This window comes from Ostrea edulis, chromosome 8, assembly GCF_947568905.1.
Source record: "Ostrea edulis chromosome 8, xbOstEdul1.1, whole genome shotgun sequence".
Lineage (NCBI taxonomy): Eukaryota > Metazoa > Mollusca > Bivalvia > Ostreida > Ostreidae > Ostrea > Ostrea edulis.
The window spans coordinates 57,462,840-57,482,114 of record NC_079171.1 but is presented as its reverse complement, the minus strand read 5'-3'; the positions used below and the strand labels follow the sequence as shown (position 1 = coordinate 57,482,114).

Sequence of the window (19,275 nt, the reverse complement as noted above, 5' to 3'; positions counted from 1 at the left end):
AGTGTGATTGTGTTAAAAGGAATAAAAGATGTAATACTCCCTCCACTCGTTTTGAGATAGTGGCCATCACGTTCATCTTTTGTTTTCCCCTATGCATGAAATGACCCCAGTTTGTGGTCGAATATTGGACTTTCATGTCGGCAAATTTCTCAACTCTCGCCAGGCAAGTTGGTCATATGTTCATAAGAATGAGTGCATCCTCATCTTGTGAAGCGGCAAAAATATGAATGTTAATCCTATTGCTTGTTAGGCCAGTTGTCTGGCGTTCTTTTCCGTAGTTATTCTCCGTAATACGAATCAATCATTGATATATACACAAAAATACACCAATTCCAATGGGATCTCCATGGAAGATTTGGAGGGTTTCTATTTATCATGTTATTTCACTGTTCTTCACAATAGATATGAGGATCTTGCTATATATCAGAACAAGTCTGGGTATATGAGAAAAATCATGACAGGTCTGTTCAGCCTATGTACATGTATACTATTTCACTTTCTACGTCATATATTTAAAACACATTCTACTCTCACCATATCGAATACATTTTATTTTTAAAGAATACAGAATGCTTTTTACTTAGAACAAACAACACACGTAACGTATTTTGCATTGATGTATGGCGGACATGGTAATGAGCCACACTGTGTTATCACCGGATAAAACAAATGTCCGTTATAATTCTGTTGGCGAGCCCCTTCTGTCAGATACTCTGCATTTTCATGAAGACACATATAATCATATGACGGTCTTCCGTCTGTGGCACTCTGGGATGTTAAAAACCCGCGATATTCCACGTTCCAACTACTGGGACAACTTGTTTTCGATGGAATCATCAAAACGGCAGTTGAATATGCTGCAAGACAAACGGCGCATGGGACATCGTCATCTATTGCATAATTTCTGTACGTGAACTGATACTCGCTTCCATACAACCATCCATCTTTTTCTCGGTAGGTAGGAAAGTCAGACGGCGGCTGATCAGGATTATGGGTAAGACATAATGTATTCGCTCCTCCACCGCCAACATGGTACGGTGAACCTGCACTTATACCTAGGCAAAACGTATAAGATTTCCTTTTAACAACAATAACGAATGGAAAGATTGATATAAAAAAATCAGAAAAATCAAAATTCAAATAGTGGGGTGGGTGTGGTGGTGTTAAATCAAGACATCTGGAGACCGCCAAGATATCCCAAAGGGCACGGATCTAGCGCTTTACTTTGGTGAGATCCCCTATATTCCATGAAATCTTGTAAGCAAATATGCAGATTTCAGAATGCACATTGTATAATGTTACTTTGTATAATTTTGACTGGTTTGTGATAACCTTCAAGCATTTTTCAGCGATTCAACTTATGTTCAATGGTGTGGCCCAAACGGCAAAGCTCCTAAAAGGTCTTTGAATTTAGCATATTTTAGCTTATATTGTATAGTAATTTTGCGCCCCACAGCAACAAATGAATAAAGTTAGCTACTAAAAGGAATACTAGTATTTCGTGCCGTGCAATGTTACCCTTCCCTTTGTATAGATGCTGCATTTCATTGACCTTTGACCCACTGCCGGTCACCGTATCATTCTTTGTTCAGATTATATTTTACATACCTGAGTACACAGTGCTAGTTCCATTGAGTGCCGGACAATTTTTCCGTCCCCATACTGTATAAGTTGTACCGAGCCCTGTCCAATTTAAAGTATATCCATTTCTGTACTAATGGAGAAGATTTTGCATTCCTTTAAAAGGAAGTAATTGACGGTCGTTATGTACAATTTTCTTGAATTGGCTCTACATTTATTTAAGAAATGAAATTAGTAATGATATTGTAATCATCTTTAGTCTGCTTAAACAGGCAACATCTAATACTCAGACTGTGATATTCAAACTTAATGTAGATCTCTACACCAAAATCTAATTTAATGACTCGTTAAAGCATCTCATATGAAGTGATTGCATAATGTAAATAGTGATACAAGCTCTCAATCATTTTTTGAATAATTTGAATAATAATACAACCTATCATTGGGTCAAATGCTGTCTGACGTGTTCCATACCGATTGTTAAGCCGTTCTTGGCACATTTATCTTGACGGCGGATAACTCCGTTTACCTGAACAGGATATGGGGCTCACGGCGGGTGTGACCGGTCGACAGGGGATGCTTACTCCACCTAGGCACCTGATCCCACCTCTGGTGTGTCCAGGGGTCCGTGTTTGTCCAACTATCTATTTTGTATTACTTGTAGGAGTTATGAGATTGATCACTGTTCGTTATCTTCACCTTTCTTTTTCGGAATGATAAAACATCGCGAAAAATCTTGACAAGAGAGGACATATTTCGCTGTAATTTTAGCCTGATATGAATGTTTAATAAAAAAGAAAACACGCTATAAGACTAAAAAATGCTCATGTTTGAAATTAAAAAAAAATGATCATGAAACTTTGAAACGTTTTATGACAATTCTTTTTAAATCTGCAGCTAAAATCGTAAAACAAAATCATGTCAAATATAAAAGGGATATATTAGACGAATATAAAACTAAATTGAATGTTCAAAAATATGACAATACTAGTTTCCTTAATTGCTTGTAATTTTAGAATAGCAATGTTCATATTATTATTCCACAGGTCATGTATGAATTCAAATCTGAAAATGAAACAATGTAAATATTTATCAAAAGATGTTTGCTTAGATTCTAAACTTTTCTTCTAAACTTGGATTACCTTGGTTTGCAGTTTTGGTCAACTGACTCTGTAAAGATTGCATTTGAATGTGTTGTGAGTTGACCAGCGTGTCCAGTGATTGGATCTTAGTCTGTTGGGTGTTGACCAATGTTTCCAGCGTTTGCATTGATTGGATCTTAGTTTGCTGTGAGTTGACCAGTGTTTTTAAAGTCTGCATTTCTCTTTGTATTGCCTCTAACTGGACCAGAATTGTTTGTGGGTCATTTAACAACAATCTACGGTCTATTTCACGTACTATTTGGTCATCTGGGCTGTGTACATCACGGACCGTTTCGTCTTGTGGGCTGGACACCTCAGGGATTGTTTGGTCCTGTAGGCTAAACACAATGCTCCCCAGAACGAACAATAGACACAGAGAGAACGCCATGTTGTTCACAGGTGGTGTGATCCTATTTATGTACACGTTAAGACATCAGAAAGATAAGAAATTCAAGTTTGTCAAAAGTAGTCGATAAGCTGTACAAATGTAAAACTGCCCACAATACCGTTCTGTGGTGGGGATAGGGACGACTGCCAGTAAGAAAAAAACAGCAACAAGAACAGTAAATCCACCAGCATTCCAAATGTTTTCGGTAACATATTTTGTCTTAACCCTTTTCTATTTCTATCACGTTTCAGATGCATTGCATTACTTGACACCAGTTCGACTTAGACTCTAAATTGATAAGCTTGACACGCACTTCAAAAACCTATCAATACACTATCATATATTTTATACATGTTTTGTAAACAATGGCGAAACCTGTTCAAGCCATATTTATTGCATGTATATATGTACCTTTTAATTCATATCTAGTTTTGTACATGCGTGTTGTGAGCATTTTCGGAAGAAAGAGAGCAAGGGGAGGGGGTTACACTATTCAAACTAATGAAAATCATAATTTGTTCGGTTACAGGAAACACTCAGTAGTTCGCAGATAAACTATCTACTTAGACAGTTGCATAATTCACATCACTTTCATATTGATCGTGTTTACGGTATCTCTGTAACAAGTTCTTCTCTCCACGATTATTCTGTCAGTAACAGTTAATGTTAGTAGCGATTATTTTCTTGATGACTATTTTGATAATCTCATGAGAAAATATTTTGTTTTATTATTAGAAATAAATGGACGTTCATATACTCATATCTATTTTGGTATTTACTAAGCAGAACTGAAAGGATGCCAAAATCCATAAACTTACTTGAATATCATGTCACAACTGTTTTGCATGCCATCAATCAAAAGTAATTCTTGTTGTGGCTTTCATGCCGACTTTTAGATATATTGACGACGTTTTATCTATTAACAATAATCATTTTCATTCATATGTTGATTTGATATACATTTTGTATCCCTGTGAACTCGAAATACAAGACCCTACAGCGCCTTGCACATGTGCTTCATACTTAGATATTTTGTTGAATATACGAGTAGATGTTAATAGCAAACTAACATTTCATAACAAACTGGATGACTTCAGCGTGTCCATTGTGAACTTCCCATATCTATTTAACAATATTCTATAATCACCTGTATCTGGTGTTTATGTATCTCAATGAATTAGATACGCAAGCTTCTGCGTCTGATCATTTTTTTAAATCAAGGCAAACAAATTGATGTTACAAGAGTTTCAACTGTCTCATGTAAAATCAGCATTCCGTAAGCTCTATGATTGTTAAAACGATCTAGTTTGTCAAAACAACCTGTCATTAGGTAAATTGCTGTCTACGTGTTTCATACCAATTGATTTTACACACTGATTTTGACTACGGATTACTCGTTGACCAGATCGAGATACATGGCTCACTGTGGGTGTTACCGGTCGACAGGGGATGCTTACTCCTCCCAGGCACCTGATCCCACCTCTGGTATGTCTAGGGTTTCATGTTTGCCCAACTCATAATTTTGTATTGCTTATAGGAGTTATGTGTTCGATCACTGCTCGTTAATTTCACATTTTGATATGTTTAAATATACTTTGGAACCGCGTATTTTCCTTATTTGTTAAGTCTAATGATCTTGACAGTGTGATATCAACTCTTTATTTTTGGATTATGATCAGCTATGTTCAGGTATGCATACTATTTCACTTTCTACATCATGTATATTAAACACATTCCACTCTTATCATATCGAATATAGTTTATTTTCAAATAATGTCTCTTCAGTGATGCTCAACCGAAATGTTTGAAATCCGAAATAACAATGAAATTTTAGAGCTATTATATGGGGAAAAAGTGTGCCAAAAACGTGGAGTCAAATTCGTCGAAGGATAAGAGCTATGCGTGAGGGAGATAATCCTTAATTTTGAAATGAATTTCTAAATTTTATAACAGCAATTAAATATACATCCGTATTTTCAAGCTAGTAACGAAGTACTTAGCTACTGGGCTGTAGAGACCCTCGGGGGCTAACAATCCACCAGCAGAGGCCTCGAGGCAGGGGTCATAATATAAAACGTATACGGTACCAATTTTGATTCACCAGATGCGCAAATGTAAGAGTGACTGTGAAATAGACCTGCCTTGTGGCGGTGTGGGAGATTGTTATGTTGCATATTTCATGTTTGTCCGTTCATGATTTTGTTCATGGGGGTGGGGATGGGGTTGACAAAATTTAACAGGACAAACAGTGATTCCCCCTTTTAACATAATGCATTTGATAACAAAAACCATAAATTCACCAGCATTAAAATTAAATTCGATCGGTAGCATATTTTAAAAATCGCTTTCTATCTTTCATTACCTTTCCCATCAATAAATTACAAGATAATGAAACGAGATAGACGTAGTCGTAAATGTATTAGCAAGATATTGTAATAATTCAAATCTAAAAACGAAATATTTATCAATACACTATAATGCATGTTAATCATGTTTGGTAAACATTGAAGAAATCTAACCAAGACATGTACATCACATGCATGTATAGTTAGAAGCAGGTATGTTTGTTGTGAAATATTTCTCCAAAAGATAGAGAGAAACATAGAGAGGGGGTAGACTATGAAAACTTGAGAATGGACGTCATGATGTTTGCAGTTAATAAACAATCAAGTAATAGCTAACAGTCATTAGTTCACAGATAAACCATATACAAAGAAAAGTACAGTTTGTCACATGTTTTGTGCAAGCAACTTTCCTATTCATCACATCTTGGCACACTGATTATGACTACTGATAATTCCATTTACCTGAACAGGATATAGGGCTCACGGCGGGTGTGACCGGTCGACAGGGGATGCTTACTCCTCCTAGGCACCTGATCCCACCTCTGGTGTGTCCAGGGGTCCGTGTTTGCCCAACTATCTATTTTGTATTGCTTATAGCTCTAAAACTTCACTGTTATTTCGGATTTCAAACAAAAATCACCGAAGAGACATAATTTGTCGAAATGTGCATCTGGTGCATCAAAATTGGTACCGTATAAGTTTTACATTATAGGTGTTATGAGATTGATCACTGTTCGTTATCTTCGCCTTTCATTCACTTTTTTATTTACAGTAACATGTATTTCTTCAAAATGAGTTTTTCACAAACTATTTTTGTTAACTGCTAGAAATGCGGACTTACGCCTTGACTGAATTTCGGAACAGTCGTTCATAATTCAGGTCTGGAAATTCACATTCAACTGCGGCTGGTTCAGGCTGTGCACTTAAGTTCCGGCGATAATTTTGGTTCCCGGCACACAAGCCTTTACTTTAAAACCTTAGAAATATGAATTATTTACGAACATTTCTTATGGTTTGTGTTTCTTTCACGTTCGCTTCAAAACGTGAGTTGACTGTTAAACTAATTCTCAATCACTATTAACATCCCATTGCTTACCGTTTAGCAATGCATATCCTAAAATAAACCAGTCGCTATATTTCTATATCAAAACATATGCACTCATTAGATGTTAGTCATACACTTTAACATCGTGAATTGATTAGGTTGATACTTCCGCAAATCTTTTCAAACAATCTAGTTCGTCAATACAACCCATCATTGGATCAAATGCTGCCTGACGTGTTGCATATCGATTGTTAGGCCGTTCTTGGAACACTGATTTTGACTACCGATTACTCCGTTTATATGATCAAAATGTAAGGATCACTACGGGTATAACAGGTCCAGAGGGGATGCTTACTCCTCCTAGTCACGCGATCCCACCTCTGGCATGTCCAGGGCTCGTATTTTACACAACTCTTAATTTTGTATTTCTTTTAGGAGTTATGAGATTGATCACTGTTCGATGTCATCACCTTTTCAGTTAAACGACCGGCGTTTGATATGCATCATTAAACAGTCATGTTTCTATAAAATTTTCGTCTAGACGGATTACCATATCAGAAACAATATTTGACTCCATTATACAGCCCCTGCTATAAATAGACTGAATTTTATTTACGTACAAGGAAGCTGGCAGTGAATTAACAATATCAATGTAGTTTGCACAAACGACACACGAGACATACTGTTTGTCCTTGTATGGGGGGCACGGAAGGGAACCGCATCTGGCTTTTGCGGGGTGAATCAACCTGCCGTCCGCATTCCTAGCCCGCGTTCCCTCTATATACTCAAGATTTAAATCAACACAAATAAAATCAGATGCAAAGTGGTCAGATCTCTCCGCGCTCATCATCCCGCTGTACTGCAGTTTCCAGTTTTGCGGGCACGTGAGTTTTGCTGGAATCATTACAGCGGAAGTTGAGGTTTGTGCATGACAAACAGCGCACGGTACATCGTCGTTGCGGGCAACGTTTTTGTAGTTCATCTCGAACTCCGCGCCAAATATGTAAGGTGTGTTGTTGATGTCGTAGGGGATGTGGATCAACGCCCTCAAAAGTGAATCGGGATCGTGAGGCAAACACAGCGTAGTGACGCCACTTCCTTTTATGTAATACATTTTGCCACCTGTTATACCTGACAAAAAGTATTGAAAATGTGAATGAAACAACTAGATAGCGTTACTCATGTAAAGTGAACATCTGTGCTATCTTCTTCAAAGTAAAGGGGAATAATTCAGTAAATCAATGTATCTTTTGGATTCAGATAACAAACTTTGTATAATAGCAAAACAGATTATATGTTACACCTATATAGAGGTTTTACCTGTGTACAGGGTGGTAGTACCGTTAACCAGCGAACAGCTTTTTCTTCCCCAAATTGTGTATACAGCTCCTGAAAGATTCCAATTTGAAATTCGTATTTATCATTTTGTATGTAACAGTAAAGTTAAGTTAAGGTTTTTATATAGCGAATAGATTTGTCATCAAGCCATAAGCATTTGAAGCTTAAGGTTCATATTTACCTGCCACATTCACGCTTTACAGAGATCAATTTCAGAATCTTTTAATGGTATGGTGAGCAATTCGACATTCCGAATCAACACTCCAGGACTAGTGTTAATCTTAATTTGGAAAATATATTTTCCACCGATATTTGGGGGGACCGGACAGGGATTTCACTTGTTCCATTCTCTATCATTCTCCTTCCCCTCCTTTTACTCGTACCTGTTCAACTCCTTCATTGTAATGCTCACATTTTAACTCCACAGTTGTAGCATAATTCAAATCTGAAAAGGAAACGATGCAAAACATTTGCTTGGATTTTTAACTTTTCCTCTTAACTTGGATTACCTTGATTTGGAGGTTTGGTCAGCTGACTCTGTAATGATTGGATTTGACTTTGTTGTGAGTTGACCAGTGTGTCCATTGATTGGATCTTAGTCTGTTGGGTGTTGACCAGTGTGTCCATTGATTGGATCTTAGTCTGCTGGGTGTTGACCAATGTTTTTAAGGTCTGCATTTCTTTTTGCACTGCCTCCAACTGGACCTGAATTGTTTGCGGGTCATTCAATAACAATCTACGGTCTACCTCACGAATTGTTTGGTCTTGTAGGCTGGACATAATGCTTCCCAGAACCAACAGTAGACAGAGAGGGAATGCCATGTCGTTCACTAATGGTGTGATCATATTTGCGTACACATTAACTGCACTGTTACGCATCAGAAAGATAAGAAATACAAGATTCACAAAAGTAGTCGATAAGCTGTACAAATGTCAGCAATACAGATCTTCACTGTGGTAGGAATGGAGACGAACATGATTAACCTTTTCCGCCACTGTGAGTTTTAAAATATATTTTGCAATCTTTATTCCAATGAAAAATGACCCCATATTGAATTAGAACCTTATTGTGGTTCCAATCTAGCCCCGTAGGACATAACCATAATACAAGGTCACAAGGTCAAACAATCACGGTATGAAATGTAAGGTCTTCCCATAAGGAATTTATTTACCAAACATGAAATCCCGACCTTAAACAACTCCTAAGTTCACTTTTTACGAGTCAGCGAAAATCGAGGTTGCAACGTCAAATTCTTTGGTACCATGAAGAAAAGTCTTGTAGGAGTTATGAGATTGATCACTGTTCGTTATCTTCACCTTGCATCCAATGAAGTGTCTTGGCATAAGGGATCGTTATACAAAGTTTTAAAACCCTACCCTATTGTCTAGGTTAGGTCATAAAGTAGATCAAACACAAAACTCAAGGTTACAAGCTCAAAACTACTTGTCACAAGGAATAAACATATGAAATATGAGAGCTCTATCACGATCACCATTCAAAAGTTACGAGCAAAGTTCACATTTCAGACTGACAGGACAAAACAATATCTTCCTTGTTTTTAGTCACAGGAGCATAATAAATCAAAGCACTGAGAGTACTGCTAAGCGGAAGCATGTTTGTTAGTGGAAAATTATACTTTAACTTGACCATTTATCTTGTGACCTGAAAATAAATAAGGGTAATTTTTTCTTCGAGTGCAATAACTCTCTCAAGTTTACTTACTGTTAATTGCTTCCCAAGATATTGTTGGAAATCCCATGAACACGAATTGTGCTCCTTTGTTTGCTGACCTGTTTTTATATTCTTATAAGGTAAAATCTATTCAGAAACGTCTTTGTGAGAAGAAAAAAATTCTTGCTGTGTCCTATTGGTAAAAATTTTCTTGAATGTTTACTATATATCCACGTGTAAAAGTTTGATTCCCTATTGTGGTCCCACTCTACCCCCCTGGAGTCATGGTTTGAACAAGCTTCAATCTACACAATGTCAGGAAGCTTTCATATGAATTTCAATTCTGACCGAGTGGTTCTGAAGTACAACTTCGGTCCTGTATTGTGGCTTCAACCTACTCCGGAGAACCACGATTTGAACAAACTGGAATTTATACTATGTTTGTTAGGAAGCTTTTATGCTCCTTCAATTGAACAAACTTGAATCTTCCTTTCTCCAAGATGATTTATATGAAGTTTGATTCAATTGCAATTTTGCAATATTGGACCAACGGTTCTGCAGAAATTGAAATCGGCTCAGGTGAGCTAATGTTTTCTAAATATCCAGAAAAAGTTTTTTTTATATAATTTCTAAACAAGGTTGTGTATTTTCCATTCTGTTATATGGTAAAATTAAAGTTATAGAATTTTACAAAATTTCTTATTTGAATTTGTAGACCGACAGCAATAATCAATCATGCATACGAAATCAGTTTACAACATACCTGTTCATAAGAGTATAAATAAACATAATTCTCATGTACAGGTCACTGCTACCAAATCATGTATTCCACTACCAGTTAGTAGAAGTCCTCCTCAAATTACTTCTGTGAAAGTAATTAAGAAACTAATCCCACAAGTTTCCTTTCGTATGTCAAATCGTAGAATGATATACTCCACGTAGGTTTGTCGACAAAATAAAATAGCGTCTCTGTGGCTATTCACGGAAAGGATGTTACCTTTTGATGTTGACATGTATTAAATGGGGTATACGGTACTCCAGTTTTCTTCTATATAATGACTCCCTAGCGCCAACATCCGTCAATTAAAGGCATTATCAATGAGCTTTCCAGCTTTCATGGGTTATTCTTGGTATGTGTGTATGAACAATTATTTGATTGTATATACCGAATAAACATTTATCTATTTACTTTAATCATCAATTTATGATATATAGTATAAGTACTGGAATACAAGTCAAAGTCTGACAGTGAATTCACAACATCTGTTTAGTTATTTATTTAGTTTGTACAAACGACACACGAGACATACTGTTTGTCCTTGTATGGGGGACACGGGAGAGAACCGCATCTGGCTTTAACAGGATGAATCAGCCTGCCGTCCGCGTTAATAGCCCGCGTTCCCTCTATATACTCGGGGTTCAAATCAACACAAATAAAATCAGACGCAAAGTAATCATATCTTTCTGCCGCCATAAACCCATTGTACTGCAGTTTCCAATTTTGCGGGCACGTGAGTTTTGCTGGAATCATTACAGCGGAAGTTGAGGTTTGTGCATGACAAACAGCGCACGGTACATCGTCGTTGTCGGCAATGTTTTTGTAGTTCATCTCAAACTCCGCCCCGAATATGAACGCTGTGTGAGAATCATCGGGGGAATGGAACGACACCGGAAGTGAATCGGGATCGTGAGGCAAACACATCGTCGTGACGCCACTTCCCTTCATATTATACATTTTGCCACCTGTTATACCTGAAAAATTTGTAGGAAAGACAAATGTTAATGACAACGCTACTCATCTAAACTTTATCGTGCGGGAGTGGTGATTGAACATGTATGCCTTATGGTTTGAATATCCTGTTCAACGTGATGGAAACAATCCATTAAACTATATGAAGCATGCAACTAAGTAACAATTTAACAATGAACCATGCATAATAGCAATTACTCACTGTTTACTTTATTTCATAAGGTTTCAATAATGAACATTAATAGAGGGTTGTATTACTGATAATTTTTACATGTAGATGGCAGTAGTTCTGTGAAACCAGTTAATGTAATTCATTCCCATATACGGGTTGTTAGTAACCAGATACATATTGTAATTTACACCTGTGTATATAATTTTTACCTGTGTACAGGGTGGTAGTACCGTTGACCAGCGGGCAGCCTCTTCTTCCCCAGATTGTGTATACAGCTCCTGAAAGATTCACATTAATCTTGATTATATTGATGTTTTTAGATAATGTTTTCATACTGTTAATGTTTTCATTTAACAAACTAGTTTGCCATCAGACCTAAAACATTTCAAGGTTTAAATTTATTTGCAAAATATATTTTCCATCGATATTTTGGGGCGGGTCGGACAGAGATTCCACTTCTTCCGTCCTCTCTACGTTCTTCTCGCTTTCAGTTCCTCTTCCCTTCATTCCCCGTTGTCCTCCCTTCCCTTTATATCCCTTCCCTTCCTGTTACTGTTCGCATTGCGTCCTTTTCCCCTTCTTTTACCCCGTTCCCTCCCCGCCCCTTTATCCCCACGTTTAACATAATTGGCACTAACCCTGACCCTGATGACACTGTGTTACTCACCACTTCCTGTCTCTCTAACAGTGGCCTGGGTCTCCAGCGCCTGGATCCGCCTCTGCATTGCCTCTAGCTGTGCCTGGAGCATCTGCGGATCGCTTAACAACAGACGACGGTCTCTATCGTCCTGTCTCGCCCACCCGAATATCGCCCAATTCAGACACAACACGTGTAAAAGCAAACCCCGCATGTTATGATTAAATTGTAATATATAAATATATGAGGCAATCGAACAATGGAACGCAGGTACTGATAAGACCTTTCTACTATCACACTTATTCCACAATTTGACCCCCATATTTTCAAGACTATCAGAAACATGGAGGTGTATTGTTCTATCTATAGTAGCTTACGTATTCATTTAAGATAATTTGCTGATAATGAAGTGTTCCTAATTTATGAAGAATTTTTGCAATAGTTAAGTCACCGTTGAACGCCAACTTTTTAGGAAGTAATAGGATCCGCGCCAAAGCATTCCAGATAGATTGTATGTTGTTTAACGTCCCTCTCGAGAATTTTTCACTCATATTGAGACGTCTAACATTAATGAAGTTGTGTATGACTATATATAGTTTGACAAACTCTTTGTGTCAATGTTTTATCCATTGATTAGAAATTGAGTCTTGTGATTTTACAATTAGGGACGTAAATTATTATTTATTTGACAAGCAGTAATCGATGTACTCCGGTGACTATTGTGATCGTGCGTAACATTGTGCTTTTGCATGAATTTATACCACCTTCAATACTGTTCTAGCTTCAATATTGCGTTAGTTTCTAAACTTAACGTGGAAACGAATGAATCCCCAGCATAACACAACAACTGACATATGGTTTAGCAATAGGATAAAGAAGTCACTTGGCGTATAATGTTGATTACAGACACTCGTTAAGTGTGAAATATTAATTCACAAACTCTGGAATTTGTAACCCATCATGTGCCAACGTCCATCTCCAATACATAAATTGAACACTCGTGTGGCGTTATACATGATTGTGTTAATGTGGTTAACTATTGATGATTCAAAGATGTAGCACACCCTCCACTTGTTTTGAAAAGCTGACCATCACCTTAATGAAAGGTAAAGATAACGAACATTGATCAATCTCATAACTCCTATAACCAATACAAAATAAATACAGTGTAGTTGGGCAAACACGGACCCCTGGACACACTAGAGGTGCCTAGGAAGAGTAAACATCCCCTGTTGACCTGCCACACCCGCCACGAGTCCTATATCTTGGTCAGGTAAACAGGGTAACCTATTAGTTTCCCCTACGCATGAATTGACTTTTCTTTGTGTGCGGAAGGCCTAGGGCTATCAAACGTTCTCGTCGGTGGATTTCCCATCTCTTGCCAACCAAGTTGTTTATAAGAAGCGCCTCATCTTGTGAAGCAGCAGAAATATAAATGTGAATTTCACGTTAGGGCATTGGTCCGGTATTTTCTGTGTTATTTTACACGTTGTGAATCAATCATTTATCTATACTCAGAATGTATCTATTACAAACGCACCCCAGGGGAGATTTAAAGGGTTTCTATCGTTCATATTATTTCATTGTTCTTCACAACAAATATGAAGATCTGACTCTAAGTCAGAATAGGTATACGATGTACAGGAGAGATCTGTTCAACCCTTGTATGTATATATCATTTGCTTTCTACGGCATGTATTTAAAACACATTCTACTCTGACCATATCGAATAAATTTTATTTTCAACGTATACATAATCGTTTTGATTAACATGTACTTCTTACTTAGAACAAACAACACAGGTAACGTGTTTTGCATTGATGTATGGCGGACATGGTAATGAGCCACAGTGTGTTATCACTGGATAAAATAGTCGACCGTCATAATTATTTTGGCGAGCCCCTTCTGTCAGATACTCTGCATTTTCATGAAGACACAGGTATTCGTATTGCGGTCTTCTGTCTGTGGCACTCTGGGATGTTAAAAACCCGCGATATTCCTCGTTCCAACCAATGGGGCAACTTGTCTTTGATGGAATCATCAAAACTGCTGTTGAATATGCTGCAAGGCAAACAGCGCATGGGACATCGTCATTCATTGCATAATTTCTGTATGTGAACTGATACTCGCTTCCGTATAACACTCCATGTCCTTCCTCGGTGGTAGGAAAGTCAGACGGTGGCTGATCAGGATTATGGGTAAGACATAATGTATTCGCTCCTCCACCGCCAATATGGTACGGTGAGCCGGCACTTATACCTAGACAAAAACGGATAAGTTTGCCTTTTAACAACAAGAATAACGAATAGAATGTTAAAAACGTTTAATAAAACTTTTAGAAAAAGAAAAGATATCAAAATTCAAATGCGGTAGGGGTGGGGCTATTGTGTGTGTAAATCCTTAGAACGTGAAGGGCGTCTGGAGACCGCCTTGAATTAAAGGATACGGATCCAGCGTTTCAATTTTGATTGGAACCCCCTAAACTCCAGGATTTTAAACAATATTCAGAGTGCACATTGCATAACATTACTTTGTATATTTTTTTACTTTGTTGACGAGATACTTCATTTTTTCGGAGATTCAACTTAGGATCAATGATGTGTGATTTAAGCCCCAGAACAGCAGATGAATAGTTAGTTAGCAAAGGGAATACTAGTATTTCGTGCCGTGCAAAATTCCCATTCCCCTTGTACAGATGCAGCATTGCATTGACCTTTGACCCACTGCCGGTCACCGTATCATTCTTTGTTCAGATGATGTTTTACATACCTGAGTACACAGTGCTAGTTCCATTGAGTGCCGGACAATTTTTCCGTCCCCATACTGTATAAGTCGTACCGAGCCCTGTCCAATTTAAAGTATATCCATTTCTGTACATGTCGAGACAATTTCAAATTTCTTTAAAAGTAAGTACTTCAAATGCCATTATGTACAATGAGCCAGTATTTTAATTAGTTCTAAAATTCTTTTTAACAAATGAAAAGAATAATATTACAATCCTCTGTTTGTCTTCATAACAGGCAACGTCTGATTCTGACACTGTTGGATTCAAATTAAGGTAGATCTCTACATCAGAATTCTATCTAATGGCTCGTTGAAACATTTCAAATGAACCATGGTTTCTCCATCGAAAGTGATACAAGCTATCAATTACTTTGTATAATTTTTATGGCTCTTTTGAATGAAAAAACCCCGCTGTTTTATTAAGATTAATAAGAGATTGTAGCGTCTAAATGTCACTGTGGTTTGATGTATGATATAGATATCTAATAAAAGCCGATAATGGACTCAAACGTTTTAATGTTTGAAATAAGAAAATCTTCATAAAAATTTAAAACGTAATGGTATTAGCTGCGGCAAAAAAAAATAATTAAGAAACATGTCAATTAGAAAAGAGATAGTAGACAATTATATCAGAGGCAACTGAAATGGAATGTTTAAAATTCGTTTCCTTAACTGAGTGTAATTGTAGAATTGAAATGTTCAAATTTTTACTCCACAGAAGTCGTGGATGAATTCAAATCTGAAAGTGAAAGAATGCAAAGGATTATCGAAAGGCATCCGCTTAGGTTCTTAACTTTTATTACCTTGGTTTGCAGTTTTGGTTAACTGACTCTGTAATGATTGGATTTGACTCTGTTGTGAGTTGACCAGGGTCTCCTGCTTTTGGATCTTAGATTGCTGTGAGTTGATCAGCGTGTCCAGTGTTTGGATCTTAGTCTGCTGGGTGTTGACCAGTGTGTCCATTGATTGAACTTTAGTCTGCTGGGTGTTGACCGATGTTTCTAGCGTTTGCATTGATTGGATTTTAGTCTGTTGGGTGTTGACCAATGTTTTTAAAGTCTGCATTTCTCTTTGCATTGCCTCCAACTGGACTAGAATTGTTTGTGGGTCATTCAACAACAACCTACGGTCTACCTCACGGGCTGATTGGTCCTGTAGACTGGGTACCTGGAGGGCTAAATGGTCCTGTAGGCTGGACACAATGGTACCCATAACAAATAGTACACAGAGAGGGAATGCCATGTCGTTCACTAGTGGTGTGGACATATTTGTGTACACGTTAAATGTACTCTTAGACATCAGAGAGATAAGAAATACAAGATTGTCATAAGTATTTGATAAGGTGTACATATGTAAGGGGTCATCCATAATTGTCAACCATTTTCCAAAGTGTGCAAAAAGCACACTTTTTGAGACCCCCACCCCCCACCCCCTCCCTCAAAAAGTGTACATCAACCATTTTTAAATTCCCAACAAGAAGGTCGACAATCGAGCTTATGAGAAATTTAGTTCAAACAATGAGTTCTTTAATATTGGTACCCCTATTTCTTGTTATATAAGAATGATATATTTTATAAATGTGCAAATCTTGTGTACATAATAGAATTTTATAGAAAAAATAAAGATGTCTCTGTCTTATCTTGTCGTCTTTTTTATAGGCATTACACTTTTGTAACATGACCAATACTTTTATGAAATAAATCCGGAAGAGAAAAAAAAGAGCGTACGGTAAAATTGTCGATTTTTTTACCCCCTCCCTCCGAGCGTGCCTTTTGCACGCTTTGGAAAGTGGTTGACAATTATGGATGACCCCTAAGAGTGACTGCAATATAGACCTTTCTTGAGGTGGGGTTGGATATTGTCATGTTGCATATTTCTTGTTTGTCCGTTCATGATTTTGTTCATAGGGGTAGGGGTGACAAACTTTAACGAGACAAACAGTGATCCCCATTTTGAGATAATGCATTGAACAACAACAACGATAAATTCACCGGCATCGAAAACCAAATTCGATTAATAGCATATTTTAGAAATCGCTTTCTATATCTTATTACCTTCCCCATAAAAAAAAATACAAGGTAATGAAACCAGATAGACGTAGTCGTAAATGTATTAGCATGACATTGTATGAATTCAAATCTGTAAACGAAATATTTATCAATACACTATCATGCATGTTAATCATGTTTGGTAAACACTGACGAAACCTGCCCAAGACATGCATATCACATGGGGATGCTTACTCCTCCTAGGCACCTGATCTCACCTCTTGTGTGTCCAGGAGTCCGTGTTTGTCCAACTATCTATTTTGTATTGCTTGTAGGAGTTATGAGATTGATCACTGTTCGTTATCTTCACCTTGCATGTATGTATAATTAGAGACAGGGATGTTTGTTGCGAAATATTTCTCCAAAAGATAGAGAGAAACATAGGGAGAGGGGGTAGACTATGAAAACTTGAGAATGGACGTCATGATGTTTGCGGTTGATAAACAATCAAGAGATAATTAACCATCATTAGTTCACAGATAAACCATATACAAAGAAAAGTACAGTTTGCCACAAGCCTCGCGCCTACAACTTTCCTATTCATCACATCTTGACACACTGATTTTGACTACGTATAACTCTATTTACCTGATCAGGATATAGGGCTCATGGCGGGTGTGACCGATCGACAGGGGGGATGCTTACTCCTCCTAGGCACCTGACCCCACCTCTGGTGTGTCCAGGGATCCGTGTTTGCCCAACTATCTATTTTGTTTTCTTGTAAGAGTTATGAGATTGATCACTGTTCGTTATCTTCGCCTGACATCTCTTTGTGTTCACTTTTTCATTTGCAGTAGCATGCATTTCTCCAACATGAGTTTTTCACAAACTATTCTTGTTAATGCAGATATAAATCTCAGGTGAGATGTGGCACTGCTAGATATGCGGACTGACACTTTGACTGAATTTCGTAGCAGTTCTTTATAATTCATGTCTGGAAATTGACATTCAACTTCGGCTGGTTCAGGCTGTGCACTTAGGTTGCACTGCTGTCGTTGCATAATATCTGTTCCGGGTAATTAAGTGTTCCGACAGTCGTAATTGTGGTTCCGGCTATTATTTTGGTTCCGGACACACACGCTTATACTTTAAATCCTTAGAAACATTTATTGTTTACGAATATTTCTGATGGGTTTTGTTTCTTTCACGTTCGCTTCAAAAAGCTGTTAAATTAATTCTCAGTCACTATTGACACCCCATCGCATACCGTCTAGGTATGCATGAAAGGTGAAGATAACGAACAGTGATCAATCTCATAACTCCTATAAGCAGTACAAAATAGATCACACCCGCCGTGAGCCCTATATCCTGATCAGGTAAACGGAGTTATCCGTAGTAAAATCAGTGTGCCAAGAACGCCTAAAAATAGGTAGGAAACATGTCAGACAGCATTTGACGCAATGATAGGTTGTATTGACGAACTAGATCGTTATAACGACTTCAAGCGAGACTGTTGAGACTCCTGTACCATCAACTTCTTTGTCAGTAGCCTGCCTCGATTTAAAAACTGAACATACGCAAGCAAGCTCTTGGGTATAGAATCAGTTGAGAAATATAAACACCATATGCATATCCAAAATAAAGCCAGTCGCGAAACTTTCTATTCAAATGATGACTTCCATGATGTAATTGTTTATTTCCTTATGTTGAAGAGTTCCTATAGTCCGTTTTCCAGTGTTAATGATATGCACTGTATAGGAGTTATGAGATTGATCACTGTTCGTTATCCTCATCTTTCATATTGTAGTTGCCCATATCTACTGTTAAAGAAATTTAAAACTTTGTTCAGAGTTGATTAAAGTAATCAGATTTTAGTAGATTGCATAGGCAATGTTATCAACAATTGCAACCTGTGTATACTTAAAAACGCATCATCATTTCCATATTGAACTTTATATACAAGTATATATACTATTACGTGGGGTCTTTTATTTTCAGAACATCGAATATAATTTGTTTTGAAATATTAAAAATACGCATTTTCATGATGAATTAATGTTGTGGTGGAGTTCTAAAAATCAACCCACCCGCGAAATTAAAAAAAAATATCATAGTATAAATTGAAGGGGAATATAGTGCAGATTTCGAACAACTCATATGTCAATGAAAAGGAATTTTTACCGGAAATTGCATTATTTAGACCTACCAAAAATAAATCCTCAAATACCAGAAAATGCAATAATTTGCGGCTTTTAACTCTGTAAAATCTTCTGCTACATGAAAACTTACCATTGCATGCAACGTTTTCGTTAATAGTAAATCCAACACAAGAAAATATGTATAAACAAATGACAAATTGCGATCCACATGTTAACGTCACTGACGTCAGGTGATAAAATGTGACGTATGAATTTTTGTTTCCTTTGCTGAAAG

The 19,275-nt window shown here is 37.3% G+C and overlaps 4 protein-coding genes across 22 annotated transcripts in view; 1 reads left to right on the top strand and 3 right to left on the bottom strand.

Moving 5' to 3' along the window:
* LOC125662605 (leucine-rich repeat-containing protein 71-like) overlaps window positions 1-19,275 on the top strand; it is a 102,457-nt gene that overhangs the window by 22,254 nt on the left and 60,928 nt on the right. The window lies entirely within an intron of this gene.
* LOC130049235 (uncharacterized) lies at window positions 529-3,119 on the bottom strand. Its single transcript, XM_056146582.1, has 3 exons — window positions 2,724-3,119; window positions 1,609-1,683; window positions 529-1,055 (listed from the first exon to the last, which is right to left on the bottom strand). Exons 1-3 carry the CDS (start codon window positions 3,109-3,111, stop codon window positions 577-579), a joined length of 942 nt encoding a protein of 313 aa, XP_056002557.1. The 5' UTR covers window positions 3,112-3,119; the 3' UTR covers window positions 529-576.
* On the bottom strand, window positions 10,696-12,371 carry LOC130049236 (short-chain collagen C4-like). Its single transcript, XM_056146584.1, has 3 exons — window positions 12,101-12,371; window positions 11,643-11,711; window positions 10,696-11,263 (listed from the first exon to the last, which is right to left on the bottom strand). Exons 1-3 carry the CDS (start codon window positions 12,282-12,284, stop codon window positions 10,791-10,793), a joined length of 726 nt encoding a protein of 241 aa, XP_056002559.1. The 5' UTR covers window positions 12,285-12,371; the 3' UTR covers window positions 10,696-10,790.
* On the bottom strand, window positions 13,788-16,131 carry LOC130049234 (uncharacterized). The gene is made up of 3 exons (XM_056146581.1): window positions 15,658-16,131; window positions 14,840-14,914; window positions 13,788-14,329 (listed from the first exon to the last, which is right to left on the bottom strand). Exons 1-3 carry the CDS (start codon window positions 16,118-16,120, stop codon window positions 13,851-13,853), a joined length of 1,017 nt encoding a protein of 338 aa, XP_056002556.1. The 5' UTR covers window positions 16,121-16,131; the 3' UTR covers window positions 13,788-13,850.